This window comes from Octopus bimaculoides, chromosome 3, assembly GCF_001194135.2.
Source record: "Octopus bimaculoides isolate UCB-OBI-ISO-001 chromosome 3, ASM119413v2, whole genome shotgun sequence".
Classification (NCBI taxonomy): Eukaryota; Metazoa; Mollusca; class Cephalopoda; order Octopoda; family Octopodidae; genus Octopus; species Octopus bimaculoides.
Genome location: NC_068983.1, coordinates 89,235,126 through 89,245,169, shown reverse-complemented (window position 1 = coordinate 89,245,169; position 10,044 = coordinate 89,235,126). Strand labels below are relative to the sequence as shown.

At 38.2% G+C, this 10,044-nt stretch overlaps 1 protein-coding gene across 1 annotated transcript in view; it reads left to right on the top strand.

Annotated features, from left to right (window-relative positions):
• LOC106873931 (chondroitin sulfate proteoglycan 4) overlaps positions 1-10,044 on the top strand; it is a 187,797-nt gene that overhangs the window by 171,631 nt on the left and 6,122 nt on the right. The window contains exon 2 of the mRNA XM_052966293.1: positions 1,948-6,540. Coding sequence (XP_052822253.1) covers positions 1,948-6,540 — 4,593 coding nt within the window. The remainder of the gene's footprint in view (positions 1-1,947; positions 6,541-10,044) is intronic.

Genomic DNA, 10,044 nt, shown 5'->3' with positions numbered 1-10,044 from the left:
GAAAAAAAAAAAAAAAGAAACAACAAGCATTAAAATCGGTTTTGGCAAATCCGTTTCGGTTTTACTGATCATAATATAAAACCGGTTTTAACCGGTTTTATAAAACCAGTTTCGAGCCCTAATTTCAACGCTTCTAAAACAAGCTTTGTTTACTTTCATCGTAAATATATATATATATATATATATAATGTTAAATCTCTTCACCTATATATATATATATATATATATATGTATATATATATATATCACAGAATTAAACATATTATTAGATGTTGTTGTTATACATTGCCGGTCACAATGCACTTCGCATTGCTTAGCTGGGCAAGCCGGCCAACATTCCTCTGATCAGAAGGCTATTTTGTCACAGGGTTACTCATTTACAGCTGAGTGTACTGGAGCACTGCCCAGTCTAAAAATCAAACCCATGATTGCTAGATCATGAGTGTAACACCCTAACCACTAGGCCATGCACCTTCACACACACACACACACACATTTCTTTCTTTACTAATTTCAGCTCGAGAGCCATCGTCATGCTTGGGCACCAGCATTTATATATATATATATCATCATCATCATCATCATCGTTTAACGTCCGCTTTCCATGCTAGCATGGGTTGGACGACTTGACTGAGGACTGGTGAAACCGGATGGCAACACCAGGCTCCAATCTAAATTTGGCAGAGTTTCTTCAGCTGGATGCCCTTCCTCACGCCAACCACTCAGAGAGTGTAGTAAGTGCTTTTACGTGTCACCTGCACGAAGGCCAGTCAGGTGATACTGGCAACGGCCACGGTCGAAATGGTGTCTTTTATGTGCCACCCGCACAAGCCAGTCCAGGGGCACTGGCAACGATCTCGCTCTAAAATCCTACGGAAGCCAGTCAGGCGGTACTGGCAACGGCCACGCTCAAAATGGTGCATCTTATGTGCCACCCGCACAAGAGCCAGTCCAGGGGCACTATGTGCCAAACTTTTTTATAGCTATTTTTTGGCTATAAATATCCAGATACATATATAAGAATGTCTTATGACAAGGGGTAAAATTTGCCTGTTTGTTTTTTTCTTTTACCACAATGCTGCATCCAATTTCAAGTGGAGATTCTATTGGCTACTACAAGATTATGCCATAGCACTGCCTCTCTTAAGTACAACAGTTATATAAATTCTGCCAGCATTAAATTTGTAAGTCTTCCTCATGCACCATTCACTATTCTCTTCAATCTATGGTTCCACTTATTGTATATATAGTCACTTTATGTTGCTGTTGTAAGTTTGCAGTGGTATTTATTGTAATTTTCTCTTTTTTTTTTACTTTGTAATTTTCTATGTGTAATATTTCACTGTTTGAAAGCAATAGCAGCTACATGTATCCAAAACACTTCCTTCAGAGAAACTGTTTGTGGAAGATTCTGACCATCCTTTTTTTCTCAATCATATATATATATATATATATATATCATTTATACCTCCATCTACCTCACTGTAAACTAATGGTTGAGTGCATAGCATCACCAAGGACTATAACAGGGTTGTAGCCCTTAAACACTTAGCTGGTTAATGTACTTTAGATTTTCAAGTTCCTGTTCTTGGATTGTGAGTTCATAACTGTATTTTGTTTGTGTCTAGATAGTACAATTTTATTTACTTCCATTTATTTCTGTGGAAGTCAGGAAATAAGTTTTTCTGAGCTCCCATCTATTTAATACCACGAGAAGTGAATGAGCTTCAAAGATATTGGTTAATGTAAGTTGAGAGATGATTGCACTGGTGTGCTGAAAAAGCTTTTTGATAGTAGGAGACACTTGCTGTAGACATAAGTTGAGTTGCGTTCTCTCTCTTAGAATTGTCTCTGTGATTATCAATGTTTTAAGTCTATATAATGTGTTATGCCCTGCATTTTAATCCATATAATATTTCATATTGTTTTTTCTCTCTTATTTTTCAGTTTCCTTCTATGGTCAAAGCTATGTTCATGTGCCATTGCAAGAGTCTTCAAGTAGTACCAACATCAAACTTCGTTTCAAAACTCACCGTCCCTATGGTTTGCTGTTGCTTGCTGCTGGTCAGCCTGATTATTGCATCATAGAACTGAAATCTGGCATCATTCATGTACATTTTGACTTTGGCTCAGGAAGTGCAAGTCTTCAGTCCAATCCAGACTTGCGTCTCCATGATCGCCAGTGGCATGATGTCCACTTTCTACGTATAAACAACACAGCTACTCTAACCATTGACAAAATCTTCAGCACTTCTATTAAAATTGCTGAAGAATTCCGTACTCTGGACATCAATCAAGGAATCTTTCTCGGAGGAACTGGTTCTTACCAAAATGTCCTCTCCAACAGCTATAACTTCCGAGGGTGTATGGAGAAAGTGTTTTTTAATAAGAAAAATATTGTACGAAAAGCTCGGCACTTAAAAGATCCACAAAATGTTGTTGAAGTTTCTTGGTCATGTGACAGCGAATTTGATGCAGGCAATCATCAGCCTATCACTCTTCTTTCTGACACTTCATTCATTGCTTTTCCTCACTTGCGAATTCGTGAACAAGGGGAGATAACATTTGACTTCCGCACTAGGACACAAACAGGCCTTTTGCTTTTCTGTGAAGGACAACACAGTGATCCAGATTTTATCTCTTTGGAAATTCTCAATTCCAAAATAAAGCTTTCCGTTGACAAAGGAAATGGTGTTGTCGAAGTATTCTCAAATGTAGATGTCAGTAATGGCCTGTGGCATTCAGTTACTATAAAAATCAGTCAGCAAATCTTGATTTTGACAATTGATGGTCATGAAAATATATCACGGACTAATTTTGGGAACAAAATGTACCTCAACTTAGGAGGTTATTTATATTTTGGTGGTTTGCAACTCAAAACTAAAAGCCTTGCTATGGAACGAGGGCTAATGTCACTTCTTGACCACAACTCCTCTGATTCAATAAAAGGCTGTTTCCGAGACATTTTCCTCAATTCACGACAGTTTGGCTTTCGAGATGTTGAAATTAGTCGGGAAATTGATCCATCATGTCTTTGGCATTACCCATGTGCATCAAGTCCTTGCATACATGATGCTCAATGTGAAGAAATTGGTTTTGATCGATTTCAGTGTTCCTGTGACACAGGTGACTGCATTAAGCCAATAGCAGTTAGTCCATCATCTAATACAGATCGTAACTTTGACTTTGTAGCTGTTCAGAAGTTGGTCGTTGAGGAGGAAACTGAGAAGATTATCACTACAACCAACATTAATATACTATTCAAATATGAAGATTATGGTATCCATGATTCTGCCATTTTATTCACAGTTCTTATACTTCCTCGACAAGGAACTATTGAAAGACACTCTTTCACACAACAAGAACTTAGAGAAGGAAATGTTGTGTATAGACATGGTGGTAGTGATACTCTTAGTGACGATGTAACAATACAAGTGAAGATAATTGGCAGTAGTCATCGCCTGGTACCAGAACTGAAACGTATCTATCGGTTCGTTCTACCAATTGAAATTATCCCACGCAATGACCCACCAATCCTCAGGCTTCGTCCTAACGGAGAAATTCAAGTAGCTCAAAATTCTAAAGTACAGATCCAAAAATCCATACTAATGGCTGAAGACCCAGATACACCACCTGAAGAATTGATTTATCACTTAGAGAATCCAACTCAATCAAAGTGCTTCTTTGAAAATTCTTCTCGGCCAGGATTTTCAATCACAACATTCAGTCAAGCTGACATCAATTCAGGCAAGATTTGGCTTGTACAACGTGATTCAACTGTGGCTTTTATTCGCATATATGTAACTGATGGCTTTTCTAAATCAAAGGATACTAATATAATTATCCGGGCAATGAAACTAAAATTGACTATCAAAGCCAACACTGGTTTGTACCTTCCACTTGGCTCTCACTCTCTGATTACCTCAAATAATTTGTCTTTTAGCACAAATGTTCCAAACCGAAATCTCGAGATTCGTTACAAAATCAACGAAGGTCCTTACTATGGGGAAATCCAACGCCGTAAACATGAAAATAATGCATGGTTACCTGTTACCACATTTGTTCAGCGTCATATTGATGCTGGACGTATTCGTTATTTCAGCAAACCATTTAACTCCACTCCTGATTCAGATATATTTAAGTACACTGTTACATGTCAAGATGCCGAAACAAATGTTGAGGCTTTTAGAATCAAGTTTGTTGGGGTTCAACTGAGTGTTGTAGCTAACAAGAAACTTGTTTTAAGATACACCATGTCAAAAGTGCTTTCAACTAAATATCTCAATGTTAAGTTGAATACTCAAAGAATACCCCCAAGAGAAGTTTTCTTTACTATTGTGCGTCCCCCATCCTATGGTAACCTTTATCGTGCAAAACCAGATACTTCAACATCTGCCTTGAAAAAGCTTCAGCCTCTTCAAAGAGATGGGTCTTTCACACTGAATGAGTTGCACAGTAATATGATCCACTACAGTCTTAAGCGACAGTCCTATAGTAGCTTAGATGATTCTATAGACATGCACCTTTCTGTGAAAGGTGTTCCTCCTCGACGTCTCCGTTTCCATATAGAGTATATTCCTAATGAGACAGATGTTCGCTACATCAACAATGGCCTAGAAAGAGTAATTGAAGGAGAAAGAAAAGTTATCACTCGAAATGATCTTTACATTGAAATGGACAAACACAGAGAATTTCAATACATTGTGTTCAAATCACCACAATATGGTAAATTGATTATAGTTGATCCACACTATCGAATGACCCCCAAGGAAAATGTTGAAACTTTTACAAACAAAGATATCCGTGAAGGCCGCTTAATGTATGTTCATGATGGGTCTGAACACAAAACTGATTCATTTGCTTTTACAGCTACTCCTATTATTCTGCAAACAACAGATAAGCAAGAAGAACTATCTGATTTCTCTGGTCACTTCGACATCCAGATTGTAATGAAAAATGACAATTCACCACAACGTGTTGTTGATAAACCCTTCTATATAATTCTTAATGGGGAACGAACTCTAAGTATTCATGACCTTGCATTTACTGACCCTGATATCAACTTTGACGACAACAAGCTTATCTACACATTAACAGATAAATCTGATCATCATGTTTTAAACAGAATGGACCGAAGCTATGTGTTTCGATTTACACAGCAAGATATAATTGATAGAAAGCTGCTAGTGAAGAACTCAGGAAATTCAGTTGACTACCTTAAATTTTCAGTAACAGATGGACATTTTGTACGGAAATTTACCCTTGAAATTGAGGCTTCTGCTCCTTTTATCAAAGTCCTTAACAACACAGGGGTGTCAGTATTGAAGGGAAAAAGTGTTACTATCACTCCCTTTAATCTCAGTATTGAAACAAATGTTAATGTTAGAGATGAAGAGATTGTTTTTTTCATCATGAGAGAACCAATGTATGGTGAATTACTTCTTGATAACAAGAGAATTAACAGCTTCTCTCTAGCTGATATAAAACGTGATATGCTAACATACAAGCACAATGGAAACAGTAAACTTGATGATTATTTCAAATTTGCTGTTGAGGCCGGCCCTTCAGAGACACAAGGATCCTTCTCAATTCTTCTTTTCCTGGAGAGCCAGCGTCATCCACCCCATGTAATTCATAACAAAATTGTGGTCATAAATGAAAGCCAAAGTGTGATTATAACTAACAACTACTTGCATGTGAGTCATCCAGATTCATTCCCAGCTGATATCCAGTATCATGTTACCACACCACCCAAGTTTGGCTTTCTTTCAGTTGGTGATATATTATATTCAGATAAAAGTAATATCACTTTCACACAAGAAGATATCAATGAGGAAAAACTGAAATATGTTCACCAACAAATACAAAAGGATGTTGAGACTAATACTGATGGATTTATTTTTGATGTCACCAATGGATTTAAAAAGTTGCACAATCTTGAGTTTGTCATTGACATATTGCCAAAAATATTACCTTTGCAGCTGACAAATGTTACTGTATCAGAAGGTCAAAGTCAAATGCTAACCAAGAAAAATATTCGCATTCGAGGTAAACATTTTGAAGATAAGCTAGTAATCTACAATGTAACAAAACAACCCAAATTTGGTTGGCTAGAATCCATAACAAATAAAGGCAATGCCATTTCTCAATTTACTTCCCAAGAGCTTCTTGATGAGCTCATCTATTATGTTCATGATGACAGTGAGACATCCCTTGACCATCTGTGGATTTCTGGTAGATTGAAAGTCAATGGTCAAGAAAGTGAAGAGAAAAGGTTGTCAGTAAAAGTGAAGCCAATCAATGACCAGCTGCCACAGATTATACGCAACAAAGGAATACAAGTATGGAATCAGTCTGTGACTATATTAACAATTGATCACCTCAGAGCAGTTGACCCTGACTCTAAAGAAGGGGACCTTATTTTTCAAGTGACTGAACCCTCCAATGGTTACTTAGCTTTGGTTAATAATACTTCAAAGAAACTTAGTTCTTTTTCTCAACAAATGGTCAAGCAGAACTTGATTGCATTTGTTCACACAGGTAAGTGAATTTCAATTAGGTTATATCATTTTCATATTAACTCATCTAATCCTGTCATATGTCAGCTGCTTCATATATCAGTGTCTTCAGTGGTTGAAATTGTGATAGAAAACAAAGCACATGAATTCTGAGTACAAAGAGTATTTCAAATCTTTTGACTGCTTCAGAATTCCATCGTATGTATATATCATTCTGAATATTGAAGAACAGTGATTGGTTAGAGTTCTTGAGAAATGTCTTGTGTTATTTAATTACACTCCTTTACATTGTGAGCTCAAATCTCACCAAAGCAGAGTTTACTTTTCATCCTTCAAGGGCTAATAAAGTAAATGCAAGTAACATACTAGATTGGCTTAATTGGCAGTACCCAAACTTTGTAGACTTGTGAAAATTTTACATACCAAAATTACAAACAATGACGAGTATCAAAAAGTGGAAAGAAGTTTCCTTTAATTCCCATTTGCTGCTGTTTTAAATTTACTGTTCCTTGAGAAACTTACATGTACTGCAAAATTTATTTTCTTTCTATTATTAAATCTTAGTTACCATCTTCAACTGTATGACCTTTTCATGACCATTACATTTATCAGCTGAGAACTACTAGGTAACAGCTGATACATCTAGGTGTGTAATCTATTGTGCTATAGTCTTTTAACCTATAAGCTAAATCTTTATTCAGTGGGAAATACTGAGACAGAAAAGATTTGAACTCATTTATAGTTGTAGAACTAATTGAACCATCTCTTGACTTTAGCAACCATCTGCTGTGGTTGTTGTGCTTTAGATCAATATGGTCTTGATAATACAAATTTTTTAAATATATAAATGTAGATGTATAATTGACCTGACTGTAAGAGCTAGTTGTTATTGTTGTTCAACTCCAGATCAGCCCTGATTGAGCAAACCTATGAAAAAAGGTGTTATATCCATGGCCAGCTGATTTCAGACGAAGTGTATATAAGATATCTGCCCTCCCTATTTTAAGACAGTAGATTGAGATTTAAAAAGGATTTAACTGTTACTTCTAGCAACTTAAATGACTAAAGTTTCCTTACTGACTCAAAACTGGTGGTATCAGATAGAAAATAAAATCTCTGACAGGTTTTGGAAGTGTATTTCACACCAGACATTAAACTGCTGTATAACTCTCCACTGTATACAGAACCATGCAAACTAATGAAAAAGCCTGTACATGGATGTTTGGCCTGCTTGAAATTGTAGCTAAATCTCCCTCAAATCACATCACTCTATTGTCTTACAAAAGGAAAGATACATTGGATGAGGATGTCCAAAATACACAAGAAAAGGCATGTTGGTCATCTTTGATCATATGTTTATTCAATTACTGCTGACAGGGTTAAGCAACAATACGTGAGACATATCACCCAAATAACTGCAGCTCAACCTCAATTACATTGACAATACCAGAATCCTAGATAAGATTCAATGTAAAGTATACAAACTCTTTACTTCCCACACTCACAGTACCATTTTATTGATTTTTGAAATACTTCTGTGGAGTAATAGATACCACCACTAGATTCCTTAAAGTTTAACAGTGAATGTCAGAAAGAGACTGATATCCAGAAGTCAAGAGAGAAATATGTGACTCAAAGATTCTATTTGAAATTATTTTATAACCCTTAATTAGTTATTCAGTCACCACAGAAAATTTTCTGACAGGCCCACACCTCCCACACCATCAGAATTGGCACTCTCAACGTCGGCACACTGAAAGGTAGGTCTGGTGAGATTGTTGAGATGCTTGAACAGAGACGCATAGATTCATGCTGCATCCAAGAAGTAAGGTGGAGAGGAGGTTCTGCTAGGTTCCTCAAAGGCAAAGAACACAGGTACAAGATTTTCTGGGCAGGGAACACTGATGGGGTCGGGGGGCGTGGGAATACTTCTTGCAGAGAAATGGGTTGATAAGGTAATCGAGGTAGTCAGAGTACTTAAGATTAGACTAGTGCTTCACCATAGGTTAGCTACCATCATCACGGCCTATGCCCCTCAACCGGGGCTACCGGATGGGCAGAAAGACCAATTCTATGACACCCTGTTGCAAACTACCTCATTGGCGAATGACAGGGACCTTCTCTTTGTGGCTGGTGATTTCAATGGACATGTTGGACAACATGTAGGGGGCTTCCATGGTGTACATGGAGGCTATGGCTTCGATTCCCGCAATGAGGAAGAAACCAGACTGCTGGAGTTCTGTGATGCAAATTATCTTATGGTTTGCAATACCAACTTCAGGAAACTTGCCTGTCACCTAGTCACCTACCATTCCGGCAGACACACTAGCCAAATCAACTACATCCTCGCCAGAAATAAGGAAAGAGGACTGCTTATAAATGCCAAAACCTTCCCAGGATCAAGGCTAAATGGATGCCCAGAAGTAGACCAGCTTGGAGGAGAAGGATCTGGAAGCTTAAAGATCCTGCAAATGGACAGAGATTTAGAAATGTCTTACTCAAAGCATTTGACGAAATAGAAGGGGAGATAGCATCACACAATGGGGAAGACAATTGGAGGTTTTTACAGGACAACCTGTAGAGAGCCATCGACCAGATCTGTGGATGGTGCAAAGTCCCCTCTCGACCCAAAGTAACGTGGTGGTGGAACAATGTGGTTGACAGGGCTATTAGACAAAAGAATCAGGCTTGGAAGGACTGGAAGAATGGTGGTATCAGGAAATTGTATCAGACTGCCAGAAGGGAAGCTAGGAGACAGGTTTACTTAGCCAGAGGGGAAGCAGATAAGAAAAAACTTGCCAATGTTCTGCGCCGTGAGGACCAAAAACTTGAAGTATTTCGTCTTCCAAGACGGTGTGTGAGAGAGAATCATGATGTCGAAGGAGAGAAATGTGTCCGCATAGAAGATGACTCACTTGCACTAAACGAGGCTGCAAAGAGAGTGATTTGGAGACGCCACTATGAAAGGTTGCTTAATACAGAGAATGAATCGGTGGAAGAGAGTCTGCCACATGTCAACCCAACAGAGGGACCAGCTATCCTAATTAACAGTACCTTGGTAGATAAAGCGATCAAGAGTATGAAGACAGGGAAAGCCGCTGGCCCATCAGAAATCACTGCAGAGATGCTTAAAATATCTGGCAGTGTCGGCTATAGCCTAGTCACCTGTATAGTAAATCAGGTGATACACGAAGGAGTCATACCCAATGACTGGTGTAGCATCACCATAGTCAACTGCTACAAAGGTAAAGGTGACGCTTTAGACACAAACAATTACAGAGGTATCAAGTTGTTGGACCAGGTAATGAAGGTTACCAAGAGGGTCATAGCCCAACTAATTAGGGAGAGAGTCAGTTTAGATACGATGCAGTTTGGGTTCGTTCCAGGGAAAAGCATCACTGATGCTATATTTCTGGTAAAACAGCTGCAGGAGAAATACCTAGCCAAAGATAAACCTCTGTACCTGGCTTTCGTTGACATGGAGAAAGCCTTTGACAGAGTCCCTCGCTCCCTTATCTAGTGGTCA